The sequence below is a fragment of the Penicillium verhagenii genome (genome assembly GCF_028828195.1).
Source record: "Penicillium verhagenii strain IBT 33310 chromosome Unknown utg000004l_segment0_segment0, whole genome shotgun sequence".
Taxonomy (NCBI): domain Eukaryota; kingdom Fungi; phylum Ascomycota; class Eurotiomycetes; order Eurotiales; family Aspergillaceae; genus Penicillium; species Penicillium verhagenii.
Genome location: NW_026643168.1, coordinates 1,021,563 through 1,046,865, shown reverse-complemented (window position 1 = coordinate 1,046,865; position 25,303 = coordinate 1,021,563). Strand labels below are relative to the sequence as shown.

The window sequence follows — 25,303 nt, the reverse complement described above, 5'->3', positions numbered from 1 at the left end:
AGCTACCCCACATGTTAAAATGAGAAGAGGAACGAGACAATTTGCCCCCGTGGGATCATGGAATTTCCAAGGTTTACGTGAAAGAAAAATGATAAGCCTCCCGCGCTGTTTCATAAACAGAGTTGTTTCCCAGTCGAGGGTCAAGGGGGCAGCGCATTATCAAGCTTCAAAATTGTATCCCGAGACTGACAAGTGCTACAACCAGCAAGCATTTGAAGCGCACTTTGATCGTACATTCAAATGTTGCCTTCACGAATAACGAGACCAACAGTCCCTTCAATGTTTAGTTGATAGAAGAGTTTCTAGATGGTGCGTGGGTCCTATCGGAATTTGAACATACCCTAGCAACTCTTGAAAATATAACTCCGCTCAACATTACATAATGGCCTTGAAACTAAGATGAATTGGTTGAATAAAAATGACTCAAGAAAGACCCGACGCAGTACTAAGAGATTGGCGACGGCCAGCCCAGTGGACATGCTAGGGAGATCATACATATCAAGAAGCAGCTCCCTTGTAAGCTTCTTCCCAAAAGCTTGCCGAGTCTTCTCCCAACCAACGTTGACTTTCATTTGGATAATCGGGCTTGACACGAAAGTATAGCTGATCCAGACTTAGCTCGACTGTTTGTCCAGTAAGGGTGTCGTCTTTGAGAAAAGTGTCATATGCCTTTATGACGGTCGACATCGGAGTAATATGCTCCTTTGGAAACCGATCTAGCATATCTTTCGGGCAGAGCGCAGTGGGTACAAAGGCTGGACAAATGGCGTTAACTTGGATATTCTGCCGATCTAGTTCCGGACCCAGTGCCCTGGCCAGTCCAACTAGAGCATGCTTTGAGGCCGTGTAGATAGGATTCGTGGCCATTGAATACAGCCCTGCTGAAGATGACGTTATGATAACCTTCCCACCCGGGATTTTGTTTTGGCGGGCATAATATTTGAAGAGCCAAATACCCTGCACGACGGCGGTGAAGTTGACATCCATTGCCTTGAGATTGAAAGGCATCACATTGCCATCTTCATCGTATCGGTAGTCGTTTTCATGGAGGAACTGTGTGTCGGCAATTCCAGCATTTGCGGCGAAAAGATCCAGTCTGCCACCCCAAGCGAATGCCTTTTTGAATAGATCCGCTTGTTGCGAATACGAACTGATATCGGTACAGGAGAATAAAACTTGATCCCCCAGATCTTCAGAAATGGCTTTTCCGGACTCTTCGGCGATATCTGCCATAACAACCCGCCATCCACCTGCAACAAGATGTTTTGTCACGGCAAGCCCCATTCCCGACGATGCGCCGGTTATAACGGCAACTGGCTGGGACATTATTGTGGAAATGTCAAATTGAAGAATGAATAATGAAGAAGCCCGACTGCTTGTAAGCGATTAAAGTCGATATTTAAAATCTTGGAAATCGCCGTTGCTCCGAACTCAGATACCGACCGAATTGTGCAATGTGGGGTCGATAGGGAGCCAGCTCATCTGACTGCAATACCCCACCTATTAATCGAGCTGTGTAGAATATCCTGTGCCTTGTCAACAACTCCCCGTTTTACTCTCCAGGAATGAAATCACGTGGAAGCTCTTTCTCACTATAAAGCTTTGCAAGGTGCAATCAGCATTGGCTTCTCCGGCCATTCCTGGAGGTCGACACTCAAACATGTCTTTCAAGAATCGCCCATCTATCCCTACCCTGGAGGAGAAGCACAATGGCACCCCAGCGCGTCTGTTACACAAGGCTTATCGTGCAAAAGATCTCATAGAAGATATTGCCACGAAGAAACAGCAGTCTAGAAAGCGCTTGCCGGTGATACCTCAGGGAATTGAAAGAGCTCGCTTTTTTGTTGCTATTGATGAGATATCGAGAGAACTGGGCAATGGAAATGTCGAGATCAACGATAAACCACTGGATGACGGCTGGTAAGATCTAATCTACGCGAAGTGAAGGTTGATAACAAGGGTTAACAGTCAATTGATTCATAGGTACATGGAACGTAAGTGCCCAGGTTGATTGTTGTCTTGAGAGAAACGAAAGAGCTCTAACATATCACGCTGGTATCAGCCCCCAATACCCATGACGGAATGGCCATTGTCGACGAAGAAGAATTAGTCGCCTCTGCAGTGATCTATCCGGGTACTACAGATGAGGTTCAAAAGGTGGTTCACTGGGCAAACAAATACCTCATCCCTCTGCACCCAATATCAATGGGACGGAATTGTATGTCACCGATACAGCCAAGGCTATCAATGTTGCAATTTTGGCTAACTTTTACATCCCAAAAGTTGGCTATGGTGGAGCTGCACCACGTGTTCGCGGAGCCGTCGTTCTTGACCTTGGCAAGCGCATGAATAAGATCCTCGACATCAATCCGGATGACTGCACCTGCCTGGTCGAGCCGGGTGTTTCTTACTACGCACTATATGAGGAGGTACAGAGGCGCGGGTACAAAAATCTGTGGATTGATGTTCCGGATCTTGGCGGTGGCTCGGTCCTTGGAAATGCGCTTGATCGCGGGGTTGGATATACACCGTATGGCGATCATTGGTCAACACATTCCGGCCTCGAAGTGGTAACACCCACTGGCGAGATAGTTCGGACAGGCATGGGTGCTCTGCCAGGCAATAACACGTGGCAGGTGTTTCCTTACGGCTTTGGGCCATTTATTGAGTAGGATTCGTCTAGACAGCACATCCGAATGGCGTGAAATAATCTAACACCCCCGGACAGTGGCATCTTCTCTCAGTCGAACTATGGCATCGTCACCAAAATGGGATTTGGGTTGATGCCTAATCCAGGTGGCCATGAAAGCTTCGTGAGTCTTCTAATACCAACTTTCCAATCAATGCTAACGTTCTCGCGGCAGCTTTATACTTTCCGGGAAGAGGACGACCTTGAACAGCTTGTGGAGATTGTGCGACCTCTTCGAATTGCTATGATTCTCGAGAATGCTGCAAATATCCGGCACGCGTTGCAAATCTTGGCGTTATCTGGAAAGCCCCGATCGGCATTCTTCGATGGAAATGGACCCTTTCCTACCGACAAGATGCACGAGTATCTCCGAAGCCACCCATATGGTGAATGCACCTGGCTATACTACGGCACCTGCTACGGACCCAAGGAAGTGCGTCAGCTAAAGCTAGATATCATCCACCGGGAGTTTATGAAAGTGCCCGGGGCACGCCGCATAGACCCAGCCAAGCTACCGCCGACTGACTATTTCTGGTCTCGCGACCGAATTTCAAGCGGGGAGCCCGACCTCGAGGAGCTTGCCTGGATTAACTGGTGGCCAAATGGTGGACATGTCGCGTTCAGCCCAGTAGCGCCCACTCGTGGGGCAGATGCACTACGGCTGTGGCAGATGGCGAAGGAGCACTGGGTCAAATTTGGCCTGGACTTTTTCTTCGACTTCGTCGTCGGGCTCCGTGAGCTCCATCTTATTGTTGAATGTGTCTATGACCGCAATGATCCCAAGCAGCGAGCGGACGCACTGCAGGCAATGAGGTCCCTTATTCGAGAAGCAGCTGAGAAGGGATATGGTGAGTATCGGACGCATTTGCTTCTGAGTGACCAGGTCGCTGGAACTTACTCTTGGAACGACAATGCGCTTATGAAGTTGAATGAAAAGCTCAAAGACGCCCTTGATCCCAACGGGATCCTGGCGCCTGGTCGATGTGGCATCTGGCCTGCAAGGTACAGAGGAAGAGGTTGGGAAATCGACGGGGAGAGGATTTCTTCTGAGGGTGATGGTGTAAACCCGCCCCCTGCATCTACAAAGCTTTGATTTTGTACCTCGATCTATCTCAATACGTTTGATCTGTCTATTTTCTCTACCGTCAGAGCGTCTTCAGGCTACCCAAAGAACTGGAAAGAAGTGGAAGGAATTCAATTTGCATTACGGTAAATTGGACAGATTATTAACCGGGTGTGGGGTTCTGCGAGGCGATATACAGCTTTCATGCGATGTTATTGAAGACGATGTATGAACTTTGCAAAGCAGATAATTGATTTCACATCCTCCCTTACAATATTGAATTGCTACTATCGTAAACCCTCATTGAACAATTTGAATCCTCCCCATTTTATATTTTAGTGATCAAAGAACTCACCAGTGGCCTGCTACACTAGCCGACTCCGCGTACATGTATATTACGGTTTACCATGTGGCATGGTGTCTTTCGGCCCCACCTCACACTGAAGCAGCCAAGCTTCCCCTCAACCAAGCGACGCAACCCAAAATTACAGGAGTAGATACACCAGGACCTGTTCCAGTCAACCTTTGACCTCGGGAAGTTCCATTGCCGGGCTTGTAGTATTCACCAATTTAAACGCTTTGAGCCCCCACATGGGACTACGACATTTCAAGGGCATCCCAATTCCGAATGTCAATAGGCCGTACATTCCTTCATTTTCGAACATCAACTCGCCTTCCTCATCGCCAACATTGATCTAAAGATGTCCGGGCCTCATCAGACCCGGACTATTGGTGTCATAGGCCCCGCGGGGTTTGGTGGTTCGTACCTGTGTGTTGAACTTCTCCGCAGAGGACACGCAGTAATTGGACTCTCGCGCAACCCTGAATCATTCGGTTCATGCCCAGGCTATACGCCCAGAGGGCTTGACATTGAATCAGCCAGCATAGAAGATATGGCCAGAGATTTCAGCGATATTGATGTACTGGTCAGCCAATATGGCGCACATACGCAAGGGGCGGGTGCACTTCAATACAGTAAGTGAGCTATCTTTTTCCAGAACTGAATTTCGGCCCCCAACTCATATGATGTAATATCCGACAGTGCCTTATATAGAGGTGGTTCGAAAAATGATTCTCGCTGTCAAGCTAGCCAATATCAAATACTTCGTGTTTGTAGGTGGAGCTGGTAGCCTCTTGGTCCCAACGACACATGATTCGTTGGCGGACCACCCGTCATTTTTCCTTTCATACCGGCGGCAGATGGCGGAAAGCGACGCGCACGTACAATATATGGAGGAACGTCTTGGTCCCATCGGGGAAGGCTTGCGAGTATACCGGAATGCCCATCTTGCCGTGAAATCTGGGAAGGCTACAACCACGGACCTGCAGACGATCGATGCATATGAAAATAATGTTCGCAAAAATGATCGTGCGTCCGATTACATAAAAGCTGGAAGGGCTTCGCTCTTGTTCTTCGAAGGGAACACGTCGTTTCCGTGGACTTTTGTCTCTCCTAGTCCATTGTATAGACCAGGTCCACGAACGGGAAGCTATGAGATTACCATCGACTATGTTCCTCTAAAGGGAGTTCAAAAAGACGAGAATAATGTTTTGGAAGGTCGATTAACGGGAATCTCAGCGGCGGACCTTGCCGCTGCCATTGTGGATGAAATCGAGTCCCCGAAGCTCCTACATAAGCACTGGACTGCCACGGCCGATTTGTCCAATGACACGGCCTATCCCTGTTATGTAACGGCCAAGAATATCCACGAACACATATAGTCCCTTCAATCAATGCAATTACTTCCAAGGCTCTGTTCTATAATTCCGCATTGAATCATCTTCATACCGGGCAGTGAACAGCTTTTTTGTTGATAATCTGCTTCACTTGCAATTACTTATGTCACTCCCTGAATTTCTTTTCCAAAATTGTCAGGACCAACTTCCAAGGGATTGTTGCACGTGACTATGGGTCCCAGAAATAAATCAACACAAAAAGCCAACATCATGTGACCACACGTGGTACCACGTGACCCAAACTCTGATGCCAGCCTTCAATGTTGGGCCAGCACGAGGTATTTTGTCACATACAGATATTCAGAATAGTTGAGTGCGAACCAAATAGACGGTCGCATTTTCATTTTTTATCTCTCAGAATGAGCGTGTTAACGTCGTGATCCAGATGTCCAGATGTCGGTACTGACAACTATTGAATATGTATATATATTGATCCAAGATTTCATCAAGGAATGCCCATCCAGTGTCTATGTACGCGAACATTTGAGCAGAAGCGGGGTGGTCACGAATTTTCACCTCTCCAATTGAGAGGCCAACATTAAATTTCGTCATAACTTTAGCATCAATATTCGCTGCGGATTCATTTGACATCTGGAACAATGAACATTGAATGTTGGTACCTAGAAATTGAAGGTGGGGACACCGTACATTTGCCTCATGTGGGGTGACGAGGTTTCACATGCATGCAGCATAGGAATCTTTCAGCTTACAGTCATTTTATTCACTAACCACCTGCTGGCTGTTAATGCTCGACTCATGGCGCTTCTGACTATCGGTATTTTGGCGTCCCTGGCCACGTGTCTGGTTTTCCATCTTCTGGCCTCGACCCTGGCTGGAAGGAGAGCACCGAAGGGACTCCGAGATGTCCCTGTCGCCGGCAACCAAGCAGCTCTTATGGGCGCCTATCCACACCGGCAGTTACAGAATTGGAGTCGGGAACACGGCGAGTTGTTCAAGGTGCGCTTGGGTGGCGAGGAATGGATATTCGTGAACAGTCCAGCGGCCGTGAAAGAGATCTTCGACAGGCAATCACAATACTCGTCCTCACGAGCTCCTAGTCCAGTTGTGTCGGATATTCTGTCCGGTGGTATGAGGTAAGGGAGCAGGGATTATACTAATTTCTTACGTTGTGACCTGGCTGACCATGAGTTTCATTCAGATTGCTACTGATGCCGTACTCGCCTCACTGGAGAAAGCTACGTGCAATCGTGCACAAGCTCCTGACCCCAAAGTCGTCAAACACCTTCTTGCCCTCCCAAGAATTTGAAGCGAAAAGACTGTTGTGGGATATTTTAACCAATAACGAAAACCAGGAGAACTTCTACATGCACATCCGGAGATATACTATATCGGGTGAGTCTCAATTCATAAGATCATCCTGTGCGGGTTGCTAACGAACTACTCTACCTAGTGGTAATGACCTCGACCTACGGACGAAGGGTCCCTGTATGGGTATGAGAATTGTCTCCTTCCTTCACACGAATGTTTTTTTAACCTTCTATTAGGATTGCGAAGATGTTCGTGAGGTCTACGGCCTAATGCAGGAGTTCAGCGAGACTGCAAACCCGGGAAAGCACATCGCCGAAATGTTTCCAGTCTTGGCCAATCTTCCTACTTTCATGCAGTGGTGGAGGAAAGCTACACTTCAGTCCTTTCATCGCCAAGCGGCCATTTGGATGAAATACTGGACGAAACTGAAGGAGCAGATGGATTCCAATCAAGCCCCTGAATGTTTTGTGAAACAGTTCATCGAGAGCGACTATGAGAAGAATGGCATCAGCGAGCTGCAAGCTGCCTTTGTGGCGGGTAGTACGTTTTCAGTTGCAATTATTCGCACAATGTCCCCCAAAACTAACCACCTGATTCCAGCAATGATCGAGGCTGGATCCGAAACAACATCCTCCGCACTAAATTCCTGCGTGAGGTATCTTGCGGCCTACCCAGAAGCCCAGGCTAAGGCATATGAGGAGCTTCACCGCGTGATCGGCGGAAACCGCATGCCTAATTTTGAGGATGAGAAAGACCTGCCATATATAAGGGCTTGTGTGAAAGAAGTTCTTCGAATCAGACCTGTCACCAAGTAAGACTGTCCTCGATACCCTTTCTCGCTGTCTGATTACTAACCTAGGGATGCGATTATTATTAGTATTGGAAGCCCCCACTACACCACAGCCGATATTGTCTACAATGGCTATTTCATCCCGGCAAACACAGTCGTCTCTGTCAATCAATATGCACTTCATTTTGACCCGGCCCGCTACGATAGACCCGATGATTTCATACCAGACCGCTACCTCAACCATCCCCTCAAAGCGGGTGCGTACGCAGCGCTTTCCGATCCTTATGAACGAGACCATTTCGACTTTGGCGCTGGTAGGCGAATCTGCCCGGGTATGCATCTGGCCGAGAACAGCCTTTTCATAACAATTGCATCCCTTAACTGGGCATTTGAGATTCTACCGCCAATTTTGGATGGCAAAGTTGATACGGTTGATGTTTCTGATGCAGCCTATGAAGAGGGGGTGAACACTCTCCCAAAACCTGGGAAACTGCGCTTTGTGCCTCGCAGTAAAACAGTAGAGGAGACTATTAGGGTCCAATGGCAGGAAGCGGAAAAGGATGGCTACATGCTTGGATCGATTAAAGTGAATAGTGAGGGAATGGTTGCTGGTATCTAAAGGATATTTAAGGGGGAAATTTCAACTTCCATGTAACAGAGCGTGATTAATGAGCTCGAGCCTCCGAAAATTATACAGCGCTTGCGGATCTAAATGTCGGAATGAAATCATGTGAGCTTGAATTTGTAGCAATCGATTAGGCTGATCGGAATTTGAAATAAGATAGAAAATGACAGGGGTAAACATTTCAAGTTGAGAACATTTGAGTGAAATGAAACATAACAGGGTGCCGGCTAGTTGAATAGTAAAACACACATGTGCATGTGCAATACGAGGAGAGTATATAGTAAAAACGACCTCCACTTTCTCTGACAGTTTCCACATGTGCTCTAAAAAGGTGCCTGATGTTTCAATGCGTCGCGAATATCACGCCGAAGCTCATTATCCAGTAGGGATAAAAGTACTTCGTCATTTTCCTTATCCATCCATGCAGTATCGTGCGCAAGAGCAACATGAGCTCCGAAGCTCGCCTCCATTATCCGCATGCGCTCCAGGGTGTCCCTAGCCGCCGGCACATCTTGATGGAGACAAAATGTTGTCCCATTGGGAAGTTCGAAAGACGCGAACTCTTTCTCACCAGTAAACAGCTCTCTATATTCATGTCAACTCGGTTCTTGAGCCATAATTTTGCAAGGAACTGGGATCTCTACCGCGAGTGGCAACAGTCAGAGCCCAGCATAACCCAATCGCCCGTCGGAAGCTTGGCGCATGCAAGCAAGTTACCAGGCATATGCCCAGGAGCCTGAATGATCCAAAAACTTCCATCGCCAAAGAAATCCTGTGCCTTTTCAAACGGTCCAAAGTTCTTCCATGGTCCTTCCAAGGTTTTCCAATTCTCAGTTGCGTTTTCCGGATCGAAGAATCGGCCGTCCCACATTGATGATTCATTCTGCAGGTGGCCTGGGGCGCAATGCTCTGATGTACCAGGACCGAAATAGACTGTTGCATTTGGAAACGTATTGTGTACTGGCCGGCAATGGTCGAAATGTGCGTGGCTATGAAATAGTTGAGAAAATTCACATCACGAACCACCAGGTACGAACGTATGCTGACCTTAGTAAAACATTATCGATCTCGGCTGGTTTGATACCATTGCGGCGTTCAATCTGCGCTTCAATTGATTCACGAGGACCCTCAACTTGGGCTTCTTTCAGCAGTCCATTTGCAATGACAGGTGGGAAGTCATCTCCGTTCTTCGGTCCGTCAGTTCAAGAGATTCCGATCAGCGAATGGTTTTAGAAGGCCAATCCACGTACCGATGACATTCCCAAATCCCAAATTACCTTTCGACCATTTCCCGTGTGGTGGATGAAAAAAGCCCAGTTATACATTCGGAACTTTTTGGCTGGCTCACCTTTATGAAGCTTATGGTATTCAGCCATCATGCTTCCGCCGTTCAGCAGTTGGACATCGACATGCGAGCTAGTAGGGGGAAGTTCAATCTGAGAATCAGGCATTATTGCGAGTATGATTATTATGCTATAAGGACCGATCACATTCAAAATTTGTGTCAAATCGTGCAGGTTTCGCGAGAGGGGTAAACGGGGCTATGAAGTCATTTAAGATTGGAGCTAAGGGCGAAAGGCACTACCAGTTGACTTGTCACCCCACCTTAACGGGAGGTTCTTATGCATTGATCGAACCTGGGAATTGATGACTAGATTTGTATTCAAAATGATAAATTCACATACCATGACGGATATATGCACTTTCCGACCAGAATATGTGGATTTCGTACTGAAACACCCAAATTCGCAGGACAGAAGTGTTATAGCAATACTTGACAGGCACCCGCCCCATAACCACCTTAAAATTACACTCCATCCAGAGTTGAGATATCAGAAAATAGTCACAGTCAGATATCCTCCACGAAGCGTAGCTAATTAATCCTCCTTGCCTTCTTGGCTTGCAGTGATATGCAGATAAACGGAGGATCCATCCCGATCCTATAAAGTAGTATTATTAATCCGAGTAACACTCACCACACCCTACAAACCCCCCCAAAAAAGGAAATCCACTTACAATGCAGTTTGGGTCAACAGCAGCATTCTCGTAAACACTATACGCGGCCTCCGCCATGGTAGGCTTGATCCCCGTCGCGTACCCCGCATCAATACCTAGACCCAGATCCTTGATCATCATCTGCGTCTTGAATCCCAATTTATAATCATTGCTGCTAGGAGCATCGGGAACGACTCCAGGGACCGGCTGAACCACATCGGCCATAAAGCTTTGACCGGTCGAATTGTGTATGACCTCATGGAGAAGCTTCTTATCAACGCCCGATCTAATACCAATAGCCATCGCCTCCGCGACTGCCAGTAGAATAGAACAGGACAAATAGTTATTGCTGATCTTCGCAGCCAGCCCAGCTCCGAGCTTGCCACAGTAGAAGAACTTCTTCGGATTTCCCATCATCGCTGCAACTCTCTCTAGTCGATGAGAGATCGGATCAGTATCAGAGGGCTTGCTGTGCCCTATCAAGAATGATAATGTTCCGGAATCTGCACCTGGAACTCCGCCCTGCATTCTTGTTGATTAGAAATCTCTTCCAGAACCCGCTAAGTTGAGCCTGTATGCCATGAGAAGATAGGGGATTTACCGAGACAGGTGTGTCGATGTATGTTCCTGCACCCGCAGTCCCAAGCGCTTGCCCGATCTCTCGGCTAGATTGGGAATCTATTGTACTGCACTCCATTATCAATCGGTCTTCGTTCTTGGGAGCCGTAATCACTCCCGAGATATCATTCAGATAGACATCTCGGACTTCCTTGGCACCAGGGACAATGGAAATAATTGTTTGGGACAATGCAGCTGCCTCCTTCGGGGACTCGACGATCACAATGGGGCCAAAGCCTTTGAACTCGTCTCGGAATTTTTCACAGACATGTCCGAAGACATCAAAAACATAAAGGGTTCCACTCGGTGCCATTTCCTTGCGGATATTTTTTGCCATGGCGTATCCCATGGCACCCAAACCTGGCTGAAGTTAGTTGGACGAAGAAAAGATAGATATTTTTCAAGCACCAGGGCGAGGATTACCGATGAATGCGACATTTTCCACGAAAGTTGCCATTTTGGATGTTTTTTTTTCTTGCTGGTTTGTTCCAGATTTCATTGCATTTCAGATCCGGTCGTCTGATTAGCACTTCTTTGTCCTTGAGCCATATACACGTGTTATGCTTAATGTTCACTTGAATTTAGCCCCTCACCCCACTTCAAGTGGGATGTGGAATCTTGGAAAAGCGTGATCGCCTCCAAAAGAATAAACCCCAGTGAATAGTTCAGGATCACGCAACGTGTTGAAGAATGATAGATACCTGCGTAGGTTTGAGTTTTTTTTTTCATTCATCTAATACATAGTTCACGCCGTTATGTCGATATGCGTAAAATACTAGCCATGACTCCAAACCCTGCTTGATAAGCGGATGCGCCATTTTGCTTCCGAAATTCAAACAATTCAACGATGGAAACGCGGCGCGTCTGCACGTGTCTCCAAGTATTCCCACGTTCGTTTCCCCAGCCCTTCTCCAAGTCATGTAGCCGCATCTGAGCTGCAAAAGTTTGTAGTTCAGATATGGCCATGTGGGCATCTGATTCGTCACCCCCGGGATAATCCCTTTCTCAGTTAGGCCATGTGGGGTACAGAACGTTAGGCCGATCCCCCACTCGAGGAGGCATCGAAAATTGAATTCCCGTTGGATGAATATAAGCCAATACGTACAAAAAGCTCTGAATAGAAAATTTCTTGGTGGACTACCCAAACGGGTGCCCAGATGGGTTTGTCGTCAATGTTGTGCACCACTTCTGAAACTTGAAAGGAATCGAAGTCCACACATCTGCAACCATACATACTCCGATTTGAATATCACCAGACCTCATGTCCATTCCTTTCGTTGCGATCGTTGGCGCCGGCCCCAGCGGCCTACTTCTAGCACTCATGCTGGGCCAAAGGGGAATACCTGTACGCCTTTTTGAAGCCGCAGAATCCCTGGACGATCGCCCGCGTGCCACCCATTACTCTCCGCCAGCTGTCTACGAGCTACGCCGGGCTGGGGTACTGGAAGACATGAAAGGCGAAGGCGCATTCATACCTGACGGGGCTTGCTGGAGGAAACTCAACGGTGAATTCATCGCGGGAATTGATGCAGGAAGAAACGCAGACCCGACTTCGGACCCCTTGACCTGCCTTCCGTTGAATAAGCTAAACCTTGTTCTGCAGCGCCATATCTCCAGACTGCCCCATGTTGAGATTTTATATTCGCATAAAGTGACTGGGATCGGCCAGGATGAAAGCAAGGCGTGGCTGGAGGTAGAAGCGCCTGGTGGTCCACAGAAACCCGAGGCGCGGTATATAGTCGGATGCGACGGGGCAAACAGCCAGATTCGACGATCTCTGTTTGGGGATTGGGAATTCCCTGGTTTCACTTGGGATCAGCAAATTGTTGCTACTAATGTGCGTTGACCTCCAACTACATACTTTCCTTACATCACAGTGACTGACCCTTTCACTAATACGACCTGTTCATCGGCAGACCTACTACCCGTTTGAGAAACACGGATTTGACTGGGATTCCAATTTCATCATTGACCCAGAGCATTGGTATATGGCTGCCCGTATCAGCGATGACGGATTATGGCGCGTGACATACGGTGAAGTGCCAGGCTTGAGCTTTGATGAGCTGAAGGCTAGACAGCCGGCGAAGTTCAAGGCTTGCTTGCCAGGTCATCCCGAACCTGGCGATTACAAAATGGTCAATTTCAGTCCTTACAAGGTTCATCAACGACTCGCTAAGAAAATGAGGGTTGGACGGTTTTTATTGGCTGCCGACGCGGCACACTGTAAGTGGCTCTGACCCAGCTGATTGCGCTTGTCTCGAATGGCAGAACTAAGTTCTTTCTTGTTATAGTATGCAACCCCTTTGGAGGACTGGGATTGACAGGTGGAATTGTGGACGTTGGTGGACTTTCCGACTGTCTGGAAGGTATATACACTGGACGTGCTGAGGATGGTATTCTGGACATCTACGACACTGTTCGCCGGGGAAAATACAAGGAAATAATCGATCCAGTTTCCTCCGGTAACATTCGACTTCTGTTTGAGCAGGACCCCGACACTGCTTCCGTTGAGAACGCATTTTTGAAGACATGTAAGCAAGCAGAGACTGACCCCGAGGTCGTTGCTGCACTGAAGAAAGCGGGGAATGCTCTTCAATATGACTTTAGGCAACATTACCAGAAATGAGAGTTCTTGGGTCTTACCTCTAGAATGATGTACACAGGGTAAGGCTTTGACGCGTAATTTTCAAGACACAACACAAAATTTGACAATCACTTGCTTCTTGATGTTACGATGTAAACAAAATCAACAATGACGGCAGTGCATTGGTTCGATAAAGTCAAGCTGTATTCAATTGCATCACAATTGTTTGATATGATCGACAAATTAATTGTGGGAAGCAAATCGTTCCCATCAACCGCCGCCCAGCACGAAGAAGTAGCGAAACTAGGTCAACCTTTTCAATCGGCCTTATGAATTCGCAAATGTGGGCTTGGAAACTCGGACAATGTCTTCCACAAACCCAGTAAGACGATCACCCGGTACTCTGGTTATCTGATGTGAGCAAAGTAGCGCTAATTATCCGTAGCACCCTGCTATACTCCTCGACATTCCATTTGCCCACTTGTTCCAGTTGGGAAGCCACATTCATAAATGTCCTCCGAGAGGCACCGTATGAGCTGTAGAACTGGGCGCCATGGAAGCAAACATGACCACCATCACGGATAAATGCAGAGGCGGTCGAAGCTGAGGGGAGATTATTTGTTTGAGGCTGTTCTGGCTCCAGACCCAGAGCCCCAACCTGGATCCAATCCACGTCATCAAAGAGGTCATAGCATGGGCCGTCACCAACCGGTATGCAGTCGGAAGCGGTGAACAGGTAAAATCCCATGACTAGGCCCGCGTTGAATAACGCAGTTTCAGAATGGAGCATCATTCCATCAGACCTACAATGTCGTGTAATGATTACCAAAATTTGCGCTGCATGGAGGCAGGCTCGACGGCCGCTCTGGGTTCCGGCCCATATTCTTAAACTCTCAACTGCCGCTTTCGCTGCTTCGGGGCCATTCCGACCGGCTGCATCCTCAATGACTTCAAAGTTGGTCATGAGGGAAATGCATAGGTAATGCCATAATATTAACGAATTCATGTTTCCATCGTTTAGCTCTGAGGCATGGACTTTGTAAATGTTGTAAAGAGAGGAGGCAGGAGATGATGGTCCGCTAGAATGTGGGTTTCCAGGTGACAAAGCTGAATATGGGTCCCTTGATGCGGAAGTCGAGCTTTCCCGACCCTCTAAATGATGCCGGATTTCGAGGATATGGAGCCAGACTACCGACAAGATTGTTTGAAGATCACGACCTGTCAGTCTCGGAGAGGAGTGCTGCTTCTCAAGCACCACGGAGAGCGGCTGATTCCACGGGTCTCTGGTCCCCATGAGGGATTTCCACTTGTGTGAAGAATGCGCCTTGAACAGGGCATCGCTGCACACAAGTGGCATGTCAATCTTGTCAGTGCGAAGGATAGGTGGAATACCCAGCATGCTTGCCGAGTACGCATCAGCTAACATTAGACAAACAGTCAGACTGATCGATGGTTAGAAAGTTGTCAAACCACATCCATGGCGGAATAGCTTACAGTTGTGCCGACTGGATACGAGCCCATCCTTTCCATATAACATCATCATCCACCACGCCTTTCATAGGGCTAAAGTTGTAATTGCGGGATGCAAACAGTCCTCTATCTTTCGCCAACTATTAAGGACTCAAGTCAGCAGGCACCGTTGCCAATCGTTGCAACCGTAGAGTAGAGCCTACCGATAAGGTCTCTTGGTAAAGAGCTTGCCTCTCTTCTTCAAATGCTACGTCCTTCTCGTCTGTTAGTATGCACACGAAGTCTGAGCGCGAGGCCACTAACCGCAGTCGAAGCCGCAATAAACAGCACCAAGCAAGAGCTTCCCAACACGGTCAGTATATCAGGAGCTGGGCAGTGTCGAGCTCCTTGCGATGAAAGCTCGGCTCTACAGTGGTTTATAGCACCCTGGCATTTGCAAAATTTTAGAATAATCAACCTTCTTGGGTTAGGTGGACAATATAACTCACTGGCAAGAAGTCCGCAATCAACTGACGAGCTACGCTTCTGTTGAGAATCATCATACCAACCAGGCACATAGGAAAAAGAAGAATTTCAGGGGTTAAAGATGCGTCGAATGTTCCTGGATGAATGAAAGGCAGATTGACATGAAATTGACCAAAGTATAGATCAAGACACAAGTCAAGAATATCAGTGGGTGGTGGTTCGCCGTTCCATGGCGAAAGAGAGGCTGGAGAGGCTCCTTCGATATCATTCGCCGTAACTAGTGCATAACGAGCCATCAGTTGGACTAAACTGTTCCGGCGGAACTCAGTAAATCCCCATGATGATTCCCTCACTGCTATGGGCTCAAGATCTGCCAATGCTTTCAATGAAATCGACGAGAAGATATTGGCTTCCGGATGGAGCAGAATGTCATCCCAGGACACAGGGGACGGTGAAAACGTCACAGCCCGACGCCGCGTGGGCCATGAGCGCCGCACCTGTTCAAACTGCTCATTTGAAATCCCGTCTTTCGGAGAATTAGAGGCATGCTGTCCTCGAGGCGTTGGTGGCGACAAAGGAAACCCATCCAGCAAAACAGTGCTAAAGTCCATGGTAGGAGGTATTGTATTAGGTGTTCCACTGGCAGCGAATATTTGTGTAGGACCAAGAGACCAATCTAAATGCGCATCGAAGGGGTTGAGCGCCCCCCGAGGGCTGAAAATTGCTGGTGACTGCGGCAAAATCTGGTCATCCGCCATCTGCATTTCCAGGGCGCGAGAGTGCTCGACGGTCTCAGGTAGCTCCTGGGGACATTGGTTGGAGGGTCCCGACATATGGCCACCATAGTCAACAACATTCCAATCATTGTTGGCGATGTCCTGCACAATAAGATGCTCCGGAGTCGGACATTCGGGTGGTGTGTTCTGTGGTGACGAGGAAAGCTCATCAGATGGCAATCTTCTGCCTACTCCATCGAGCCCTTCAGACCTTTCTGGAGAACCGTCTAGTGACAGGCTGGTCCGTTCCAGCAACGCATCAGCTTGAGTGCTTTTTTCTGCATCATTGTCCCCGTCTTTTCCATGATGGTGACGAATATGTCGATTCAAAACATCACTAGACAGAAAATACTTATGTCAGGGCGCAGACGATCAATACAGGAAATACGCACGCACCTCCTAGCGTATGCCCGGCCACAAGTCTTACATTTGAAAGGCCGTTCCCCCGTGTCTGCCGGGATCGGATTAGTCAGCGGATAATCTTCCAGAGTGGAGCACAGAGAGACTCACGTGATCGTTCATGGCGTTTCAAGTGCTCGACTTTTGAGAAAACCCGATAGCACTTGGCACATTTGCGAGATGCGATATCGTGATTTTTCATGGTCCCGCTATGCTCGTGCAACGAGGGAATCCTTATTTTCGTGGCAGGGGGCAGCAGCGAAAAAAAAAAAAAAAACATTCGACGGCAACTATATTGCGGGGAAAGGAAGGGGATTTCCCGAAATGAGGGGATTGCGGAGTGCAGGACCAGGCAGGTCGGAAGACAAAGGAAACGAACCAGGTTCACCGCTCTTGATGCCTGCTTTTTGGTAAAATACGCCCTCCGGAGGCCTGGAACCTTTGGCCCTTGGAATGTTTTAGCAGCCGGCCTACGGTGGGGCAAATGAACATTGAAAGTGTGGTGAAGGAAATGGCCGAGTTGGTGATCACTATGGGCATTGTTTGCTCAAGGAGTCTAGGGTGTAGGTACCTTTTGACAAAAGTTGGAGGTAGCTGCCCAGATCGAACCAACATGCATTGAGCAGGTATCCCCTGGTCAGCGCGTTTAGGTCACACAACGGTGGAACACTGGGTCCAGTATAGTGCAGCCCTGGAGTACAGTTCGGTTTTGGGCCCTGGGCAACCCGGGGTGGCTAGCGGGTCCCCAGGGCTCAGGTGGGTCGTGTTCCGGTGAGGAGCCGTAACGTGACCGCTACCCCCCATCTCGGTTCATTTTCTACGCGCGTGTTGTTTTCCGGGTTTAGTCTCCAATTGACGCCCTTTTCCAGTTCATAATATTTCTCAGGTTATTAACTTGAGTTTCTTCATCAATCGACTCGACTACATTGGCCTGAAATACCTTAGACCATGAATTAAAGATACTGTTCTATACAGCGTCCTGCTTGAGCAGCACTATCTAGTTCCCACCTGTGAATCTCTCCTCAATAATCATCTGGGCGCACAATCACAATTTCTGTCTTCTCTCGATCCAGTCCCCCAAGCCGGTTACTTGTACAGGAATGCCTGTTGAGGTCATCGAGGTACAGAGTCCATCGACTGTCCTGTAGAAGCTGCGGCAAGTCTGAAATTGGAATACCGCTGTGGAGATATGAACTCATCCTTTGAAGTTATTTCTCGGAATTTCACGATGAAGGGTTTACTTGCTGCGGTGGCAGCCTTACCAAGTCGGTTGCTCTCTCATAGGCCATCGCAGAGTTTTTCAGAATGTCAATGATCAATGGGCATGTGCAACAAAAGATAGACTCGAAATTGAACCAGTAGAGGAATACCAATTTGATGCTGGGCCAATGTCGGAAGGTTCTTTGCAAGATTCGGTAGAGTGTACTATGTTCTGGGAACTTGGAGCGCCCGAGACGAAATGTTTCGCCAGCAATAACTTGATGGTCGTTTTCAATTTCTTTCTACACCACCACTATTAGTTCAAATAAGTTAATACCTACAAGGAATCATCGATGAAGTATACAGAGCTTATATGAATTATTTCAAGCAGAAGTAATTAACAGTGGTGGTGTTATTGACATATAAAAACTTTTACTCATAAAAGGAATGTAAGGCAATGCGCAAAAAAAAGCGATAATCACCTTTGGCAATCCTGTTTTGCGCCATTTTACACAAATTGCCTCGCCACCACCTCAAAAAGAACTTTGAAATAATAGAATTTGTACAGTGTACTCTCTAGGCCATTCCGATAAATCCTGTTGAATTTTGAAGCTGAATAATCAATAATGCTGGAGTAAATTGACTCTAAAGGGTTCAAGCAATTTCAAGACTTGAGGAAATTACGGGTGCGAAGCGATCATTTCAATGCCCTCTACCCCAGATTCGTATATTTCGCAAGGACCATGACCTCAATATTTATGATGTGTGGTTGGGCTGACCAAGTGGGATAGCTAGTCTAAGCTAGCTAGGCCACCGATTTGGGTCAATCAATTCATGCACATAAAACATCGAGCTTCTATACGCGACTACGCTAGGAGCCATATGCCGAATTCAATCACCCCACACAATCCTACCCCACCCCTGGGGCTCACACCTGGACAGCTTTTGCTTTTTTGAATATGTGAATACTGCCTTCTTTTCATCTGCAAAGTTCCAATTTGCTGCATATCTTCCAAAAATCAGGATGTTTGAGAATTCTCTCCCGCCTGCATCCAGTGCACAGAATTACGTGAATGTGGCCGCAATAAACGGAGGCGAGATCAGCCTCCCTGAAGCATCATTCGTTTCCCCCAACGGCCCCAACACCGTGATCACCGTGCCTTCACTAAGCTTCTTGGTAATCCACCCCGGATCCGACGGTCAACCCGAACCAAAGTACCTTCTCTTTGATTTAGGCCTCCGGGCCCAGTTAGACAACTACACGAAAGAAAATCAATCCCATATTGAATCCCGCATTCCTTACCGGCTTGGCCCAGGAGTGGCCCAATCTTTGTGCAGCGGGGGCCTGGATCCTTCTTCCATCGATACCGTGATACTCAGCCATGTCCATTATGATCACCACGGCGATCCGGCAGATTTCTCTCGGGCGCAATTCCTTCTCGGATCTGGCTCCCTTGACCTACTTCATCATGGCCTTGGACTTAGCGCCTCACATCAATTTTTCGATCCAAACCTCTTCCGCGACATGTCAAGAGTGAGCGAGCTCCCCGAACCTCGGCCACCTCTTTGGAAGCCTATTGGCCCTTTTGAAGCAACGCTGGATCTGTTTGGTGATGGCTCAGTGTATGTTGTTGATGCCCCGGGCCACCTTTCAGGGCATATAAATCTCCTTTGTCGTCTAGGACCCCAAAAATGGATCTACCTTGGTGGAGATAGCTGTCATGATCTTCGGCTTCTTAGTGGGGAGCGGGAAATGGCTACTTGGGTTGATGTGCATGGGCAAACAAATTGTATCCATGTGGATAAGAATCAGGCAGAGGATACTCTTTCTAGGATTAGGACATTACAACAGATGATGGGGACAGATGTAGAGATTGTTATGGCACACGATGGGCAGTGGTGGGCGAACAATCAACATAGAGCATTTCCAAACATTTGAACTCAAAGTTGGCTCTTTGATATAAATTGACTCAAGGTGACCTCAGGCTAAATCTCAATATACAACACACAGTCTTGTGTATCTTCTATGAAATCAATTGCTACATAATACAGTCTTTTCAAGTTTTGAAAGCTAACATTTCGTAAACCGTGATCGGTAATATATCATCTCACTGTAACGTTGAATGAGTATTTAGGTATTTATTGCAGATTGATGCGATTCCAATAGCACTTTGTTCTTAGTATCCTGCGCAAGAAACAGTGCGTTGAAATGTGATGTATTATTTGTTTCCACATGCAAAACTAGATATCCATTGGAACATTGAAATTTTACGCAAGGTTATTGACGAGGCCAGACTCGATATCCAAGAAGAATCCATGCACAGCATGCAAGCAGTCACTTGCCTTGTCGACATAAACTTCATGCCCTGCCCCATGGATAACAACTATCTTTGAGCCTCGCACCTGTCTCGCAATCTGCAGCTGCTCCTCAAGCGTAGTAGCAGCGCTTTTCGCTGGAGCGAGAATCAGCATCGGCACAGAGATGTCCGGAAGAAATTTCCGCGCATCTAGTCCTGACAGAAATTCGGCATATCCAGCAAGACCATCGCTGGAGCTGAGGGCAATTTGTGAAATCCACCAAGCTTCATAATTCGGGTCTGCCGTCGAGAGGGTCCCTGGCATACGGGCAAGGTGTTCTGCCCAACCCCCAGACCCGAGCCGCCGACATGCTTCTGGCCAGCTAGAGTGGCCAAAAGAAAATAAGCGAAGTGCCTCCGGTGGAAGATATGAGGGACTCGAGATGACGGTTAAGCTGTGTAGTCGATTGGGAAATTTTGCGGCGAAGGCTTCCCCTAGCATTCCCGAGGTACTCTCTCCAATGAAGTGGACCTGTTCGATGCCAAGCTGATCAAGAGTGTCGACAATTTCGGATAATATCGTATCGAGGGTATACTGGTATCCATCACCAGGCATTGGGGTGGATGACTTGCCATGACCTCTGGTGTCCCGTCGGACTACTCGGTATTTCCGCGCCAATGAGGGAGTCCAATGATACCAAAATGCAGAGTGTCTTCCAAACCCCCCTTGTATGAGCACTGTCTGTGGATTATCCCAAGGATTTGTGTAATCATCAACGATCACATGCGTTGTTTGGCCGTTGGGATGCCTTAAGAGACGGGAGAAGGAGTTCACGTTCAATTCCATATCCTTGGAATCATGGGTCTTGGGGCTCCTGAAGTGCTGGATGGATAATCCACGGGTTAGCAAGTTGTGTCTTTCTTAACTGTTTTAAGGGTTGAAGAATATTTGACTCCATTATTGTATGGTGATGTGGGAACTCACCCGAAGGTGGGTAGTGCGAAAGGGCTAGTTCTCACCAACACTAATCCCAGAACATAGACAGAAATCGTGGGTTTGAGCTGTGAGTTGACCAGTTATTGCAATAATTTCAACACCGCCAGGGCACCCGTTTTACCCCACATACTATTTCCCCACTTGCCTCAACCCCACAACTTGAAGGACACTGATTTCTATCAAATAATTCCTCTTCTTGCAGTCGGCTTGCTCGTTCCACATTTTTGACAAAATGGCCGACAAAACCGCACCCTCTCTCGAAGAAGCCCACCAGCGGCTCTATGAGGAAGGATTACAGATCCGGTGCGAGGTTGCGGGAAAATCATACGTGGATCGTTCTTTAGCTTCCGCTTCCGCTTTTTCTCAGCCCATGCAAGATCTTGTTACAGAGGCTTGTTGGGGTTCCGTCTGGGCTAGACCTGGCCTCGATCGCAAGCAAAGATCCTTGCTGAACATCGGCATGCTCTGTGCTCTCAATCGGAGTGCTGAACTGGCTGTCCATGTGCGAGGAGGAGTTACAAACGGATTATCTGAAACCGAAATTCGCGAGGCACTGCTTCAGGTTTCCATCTATGTGGGAATGCCGGCAGGTCTAGAGGGATTCCGAATTGCGGAGAAAGTACTGCTGGAAATGAAAGACCAGGAAGCCCAGAGCGCAAAATGAATGTAAGTCTCGTTGGGATCGTTCTACTGGCCCGGATTACTAACATGATATAGATAGAGCTACCTGCGACTATTTTCAAGACATTTGTCGAGCTTAAACCCCCATTTGCGAACGGCAAGTTGTGAGACTTGAATACATAATGGTGTTTCTTTAAAGTGGCCAGGATTCTGCGTTGCATATTTTATCATGATGGTACCGGTGCCTTCAACAAAGCCTTCTATTCATCTTTATCTATCGCAGGTGCCTGGCTAATGTGATATAATTTCTGTGGGCTCTGTAGTTCGAGAGATTCTTTCTAAAACCCTTGGCGCTCATATAGCCATGATCTCTGCTACCATACAAAGTTGTTTAAGAAGAGGGCGTCACAAAGAGGTTTCGATTTGCTGGGTTCGAATTCCTTCATTTGCTTGTATCTAGTTGGTCAAGTTGGCCTCTATTTGATGTGTGTCGGTCCAACACATCTGCAATGAGTTTAGAATCGTCTTCGGAGACTCTGTGAGACAATTCTTGTAGTAAGCTTCTGTAGACTTGGACTTCGGCAGATAGCTTTTCAAGTTCCCTGCTTGCCGTCAGTACCAAGTTATCGGATTCCGTCAATAGTATGTACTACCTTTGTCTCACAATGTTCTTGCGGTGCCCATACTCACACTTTCGCTGTAGAGCCATACATCTGCCACAGGTAGGATGCTCTCCCGTACATTTGGACTTCTCGGTATGGCAAGCCTTGCACGCTTGCTTTACACGATCTTTTGGGCTCGCACTCGTGGAGCTCAGTCTTGGTATGTGATACTTCAATTTGCCGTCAATGTAACAGGTGGGGAAATACGAGAAATCGCCCACCCTTTCATCAGACTCCGAGCTGAGCGGAGTATCTATAATCAGAAGTCAGTGCATAGTCCATGAGAAAGTTTCGGCGCGGCGTCCCATTGACCAGAATTTGAGAGAGCTCCATACTAAAGCCCAGGCTTGGAATTGGTGGCGTAAAGGCAATACCAGTGGTCGGTTATATAATTTGAATGTACGCGGGATAAATGACCTTGATCAGTGGTGGCTACATCCACGCAGGGGGAACACAAGGATGTCTATAAAAGCAGATGTCTATAAAAGCATAGAAAAAAATATCAAACTCATCAATTGATTTGATAGGCTTTCAGAAATTTGTCGCCGATCAGTGAAATCATAATCGCAACCTTGCTTTTATTGGTTGATCCGATTTTTTTATCACATTCTTTTCTTAATAGTATATGATTTGTCCCTCTGATTCATTCCGGGAAGATCATTGGACAACTCACAAAGGTGGGGTTCGGAACTCCACAAATGTGGATAGAAACTTGGAAACGCTACAGAATCTTAACTTTGGAAATTAATTCCGACATTCCTTTCACAACCTGGTATTGGTACCGAGGTTCCAGATGTCGGTGTACCTGTGCCGCTCTCTATATAACAGTCGCCATCAGCAAAGTAGACTCCCAGCTCGCTGATCAATCCTGAAGAGAGAACAATAGCCCATTAGATGAAGACGATACATTGAGACTTTTGTATACTGGATTCAAAGGCCCAATATATTATCATTTGGCTACTGTAGCATCTGGAGTCTATATAGCTTCAAGGATTCAAATGTTGGCTGCGAGCTTAATTTGGGGCCTGATGAATAGGATGTAGTGCAAGTTCGGCTGTTTGAAGTTCCATGGCTTGCCTAGAACATTCTGTTTGCATGTGTATTCTCATAATAAGGGGCTGGCAATGTGATGCGTGTCCTAGTAACAAATTAACATACATACTACATGAACCAAATTTTAATAAATATCATTCAACCTGTGCGTATATCACATTTAAGAGGAGATCTTTTTTAGCTTCAATGCAGGAGTAAAAACATGCCCAGAAGATCCATTTGATTCTGAAGTCAACTCCGGAATATTTTCTAGCCGTGATTACGACCAGAGTAATTTTCCCAATGATCTGACCGATCATCTCTGTATTTACTTCGAGGCCTCCGGTAGGCCCTTTCGTCGAGATCGCGAGACCACATTTCACTATTCGAGTCTTCGGAATCACTCCGATTGCCTCTGTTCGAGCTATGCCTGTTATCGTCATAGTCTTTGTCATAGTCTTGGCCTCGTTTCTGAGATTTTGAGCGCTCGTAACGATCATAGATCTCTTTGCCCGCAAAGACCAGCGCGCCCGCAGCAGCAACCTTTTTGAGGTTGTCTAGGGTATGGTTTGTAGCAGCTCTACGCCGAATCTCAGCCATTTCCTCACGAGAGGGACGGCCGTCTTTCAGACCCGACATTGTCGTATCAACAACGTGGTGTCTGTGCGGCGTGCTTGGATCCTTGTTCATGAGCCCGTTGGTAACAGCCGACTTCATCACATGCTTGCCCTTGTCTCCCTTCCACTCCCCGGGTTCATTGCGCGATCGCAAGGCCTCTGCAGCGCCGGCAGCTATGAGTGGAACAGCGGCCTGCGCGAGAAGCTTCCCGCCCTTGCTAAGCAAGCCGTCGGCCCAGCCACGGTCATGGTTACTATTATCGCGGTCTCCATCGCTGCTGTAAGATTTGTCATCACGGCCATCTCTAGAGCCGCCATCCATTGATTTGTGACGATTTCTATGGCGGTATGAGCGACTTGATTCTGGTGAAGAGTCGCGCTTGCGCTGTTGAGAGTCTATCAGTCTACAAGTTAGCATATCTGTATATAGAACCAATAGATTTGGGATTCGGGGACCCACAGGAACCTTCATATGGTCGATATTGATCCCGCTGGTAACGTCTATCGAGGTGATCGGAATTATCTCCTCCAACTGACGATGGCCGACGTCGTAATTCCTCTCTTTGACGGCGTGGTCGTCGCGCACCATAGTCGCGCTTTGCGGGGTAGTCTCCATCAACTGGGTTTTCATCGTAATAGTCCGCAGCATACCCACGCTCAAGGCTATGGGGCCTGCGGTAATAGCTAGTATCTTGGTATGACATTGTGTGTCAACACGCGCGAGAAATTGTTGATTTTCAAATGCAAAACAGGAACTCGGATGCTCAAGTTTTTACTGCATTTAATCAAGCGATAAGGTTGGCGTGAAGATTTTGCGTGGACCTCTTCCAGAGTCAACTGTGTGCAATTCATACCAAGCTTTGAGAGAAAGGATCAGCGCTTATAATGACATCATCAATATATATCAGCCATCGCTAGTAAAGATTAGTTATGACGTTTTGTCAGCTTAGCTCAAGGAGCAATATGCCCTTCTCCTTGTCTATGGGGTCAATTTGGTAGTGCAGTGTGTGCGAGCACGGACCTTCGATGCACACGACGTCATCCTGCATTACTATTACAAGAAAAGAATCCTAACCACCGTCATATGCGGCCTGTCAGCCCAGTCCTGATTGAAAGGCCAGCCCATTGAAGCGGCTCTTGGATTCATTCGTGGAATCTAGCTCCGTTGTCATTATATGCTGAATATATTGACCAGATCTGCTCGTATGATTCCTGAACGTACACGAATGGCCGCTATATCAGTTATTTCTGCCTCAGTCAAACTTCTCGCATGTCCATATGATATACTTAATCAACGACCATCCGACCATACGGCCTGAAATCAACATAACATTTGAATCCAAAGCCATGACACAGTCTAGACCATTACTAAAAAGTGAATTTCTTGCTGTATCTCA

General features: G+C 47.4%; 13 protein-coding genes across 13 annotated transcripts; 6 read left to right on the top strand and 7 right to left on the bottom strand.

Annotated features, from left to right (window-relative positions):
• Positions 1 to 498: 498 nt before the first annotated feature.
• On the bottom strand, positions 499 to 1,326 carry N7466_003316 (15-hydroxyprostaglandin dehydrogenase (NAD(+)); the record flags this gene model as incomplete). The annotated part of the gene is made up of 1 exon (XM_057162713.1): positions 499 to 1,326. The coding sequence occupies one exon, from the start codon at positions 1,324 to 1,326 to the stop codon at positions 499 to 501; it is 828 nt and encodes a 275-aa protein (XP_057023828.1).
• A 334-nt stretch (positions 1,327 to 1,660) lies between these two features.
• N7466_003315 (FAD-binding oxidoreductase) lies at positions 1,661 to 3,782 on the top strand (the record flags this gene model as incomplete). Its single annotated transcript, XM_057162712.1, has 6 exons — positions 1,661 to 1,920; positions 1,984 to 1,994; positions 2,063 to 2,218; positions 2,284 to 2,668; positions 2,729 to 2,813; positions 2,865 to 3,782. 6 exons carry the CDS (start codon positions 1,661 to 1,663, stop codon positions 3,780 to 3,782), a joined length of 1,815 nt encoding a protein of 604 aa, XP_057023827.1.
• A 671-nt stretch (positions 3,783 to 4,453) lies between these two features.
• Positions 4,454 to 5,474, top strand: N7466_003314 (NAD(P)-dependent oxidoreductase; the record flags this gene model as incomplete). The annotated part of the gene is made up of 2 exons (XM_057162711.1): positions 4,454 to 4,727; positions 4,795 to 5,474. The coding sequence occupies 2 exons, from the start codon at positions 4,454 to 4,456 to the stop codon at positions 5,472 to 5,474; spliced, it is 954 nt and encodes a 317-aa protein (XP_057023826.1).
• A 771-nt stretch (positions 5,475 to 6,245) lies between these two features.
• On the top strand, positions 6,246 to 8,167 carry N7466_003313 (cytochrome P450; the record flags this gene model as incomplete). Its single annotated transcript, XM_057162710.1, has 6 exons — positions 6,246 to 6,583; positions 6,649 to 6,842; positions 6,901 to 6,941; positions 6,995 to 7,298; positions 7,359 to 7,569; positions 7,618 to 8,167. 6 exons carry the CDS (start codon positions 6,246 to 6,248, stop codon positions 8,165 to 8,167), a joined length of 1,638 nt encoding a protein of 545 aa, XP_057023825.1.
• A 329-nt stretch (positions 8,168 to 8,496) lies between these two features.
• On the bottom strand, positions 8,497 to 9,624 carry N7466_003312 (MBL fold metallo-hydrolase; the record flags this gene model as incomplete). Its single annotated transcript, XM_057162709.1, has 4 exons — positions 8,497 to 8,758; positions 8,818 to 9,162; positions 9,221 to 9,360; positions 9,424 to 9,624. 4 exons carry the CDS (start codon positions 9,622 to 9,624, stop codon positions 8,497 to 8,499), a joined length of 948 nt encoding a protein of 315 aa, XP_057023824.1.
• A 426-nt stretch (positions 9,625 to 10,050) lies between these two features.
• Positions 10,051 to 11,243, bottom strand: N7466_003311 (NAD(P)-dependent oxidoreductase; the record flags this gene model as incomplete). The annotated part of the gene is made up of 4 exons (XM_057162708.1): positions 10,051 to 10,113; positions 10,190 to 10,690; positions 10,770 to 11,146; positions 11,210 to 11,243. 4 exons carry the CDS (start codon positions 11,241 to 11,243, stop codon positions 10,051 to 10,053), a joined length of 975 nt encoding a protein of 324 aa, XP_057023823.1.
• Positions 11,244 to 12,047: 804 nt separating this feature from the next.
• Positions 12,048 to 13,412, top strand: N7466_003310 (FAD-dependent oxidoreductase; the record flags this gene model as incomplete). Its single annotated transcript, XM_057162707.1, has 3 exons — positions 12,048 to 12,623; positions 12,703 to 13,009; positions 13,078 to 13,412. 3 exons carry the CDS (start codon positions 12,048 to 12,050, stop codon positions 13,410 to 13,412), a joined length of 1,218 nt encoding a protein of 405 aa, XP_057023822.1.
• A 349-nt stretch (positions 13,413 to 13,761) lies between these two features.
• Positions 13,762 to 14,769, bottom strand: N7466_003309 (uncharacterized protein; the record flags this gene model as incomplete). Its single annotated transcript, XM_057162706.1, has 1 exon — positions 13,762 to 14,769. The coding sequence occupies one exon, from the start codon at positions 14,767 to 14,769 to the stop codon at positions 13,762 to 13,764; it is 1,008 nt and encodes a 335-aa protein (XP_057023821.1).
• Positions 14,770 to 15,292: 523 nt separating this feature from the next.
• On the bottom strand, positions 15,293 to 16,603 carry N7466_003308 (fungal specific transcription factor domain-containing protein; the record flags this gene model as incomplete). Its single annotated transcript, XM_057162705.1, has 3 exons — positions 15,293 to 16,377; positions 16,478 to 16,532; positions 16,592 to 16,603. The coding sequence occupies 3 exons, from the start codon at positions 16,601 to 16,603 to the stop codon at positions 15,293 to 15,295; spliced, it is 1,152 nt and encodes a 383-aa protein (XP_057023820.1).
• A 2,101-nt stretch (positions 16,604 to 18,704) lies between these two features.
• On the top strand, positions 18,705 to 19,619 carry N7466_003307 (MBL fold metallo-hydrolase; the record flags this gene model as incomplete). Its single annotated transcript, XM_057162704.1, has 1 exon — positions 18,705 to 19,619. One exon carries the CDS (start codon positions 18,705 to 18,707, stop codon positions 19,617 to 19,619), a length of 915 nt encoding a protein of 304 aa, XP_057023819.1.
• Positions 19,620 to 19,948: 329 nt separating this feature from the next.
• Positions 19,949 to 20,824, bottom strand: N7466_003306 (alpha/beta fold hydrolase; the record flags this gene model as incomplete). Its single annotated transcript, XM_057162703.1, has 1 exon — positions 19,949 to 20,824. The coding sequence occupies one exon, from the start codon at positions 20,822 to 20,824 to the stop codon at positions 19,949 to 19,951; it is 876 nt and encodes a 291-aa protein (XP_057023818.1).
• A 382-nt stretch (positions 20,825 to 21,206) lies between these two features.
• On the top strand, positions 21,207 to 21,638 carry N7466_003305 (uncharacterized protein; the record flags this gene model as incomplete). Its single annotated transcript, XM_057162702.1, has 1 exon — positions 21,207 to 21,638. The coding sequence occupies one exon, from the start codon at positions 21,207 to 21,209 to the stop codon at positions 21,636 to 21,638; it is 432 nt and encodes a 143-aa protein (XP_057023817.1).
• A 1,921-nt stretch (positions 21,639 to 23,559) lies between these two features.
• Positions 23,560 to 24,610, bottom strand: N7466_003304 (uncharacterized protein; the record flags this gene model as incomplete). Its single annotated transcript, XM_057162701.1, has 3 exons — positions 23,560 to 24,291; positions 24,367 to 24,502; positions 24,558 to 24,610. 3 exons carry the CDS (start codon positions 24,608 to 24,610, stop codon positions 23,560 to 23,562), a joined length of 921 nt encoding a protein of 306 aa, XP_057023816.1.
• Positions 24,611 to 25,303: the final 693 nt, after the last annotated feature.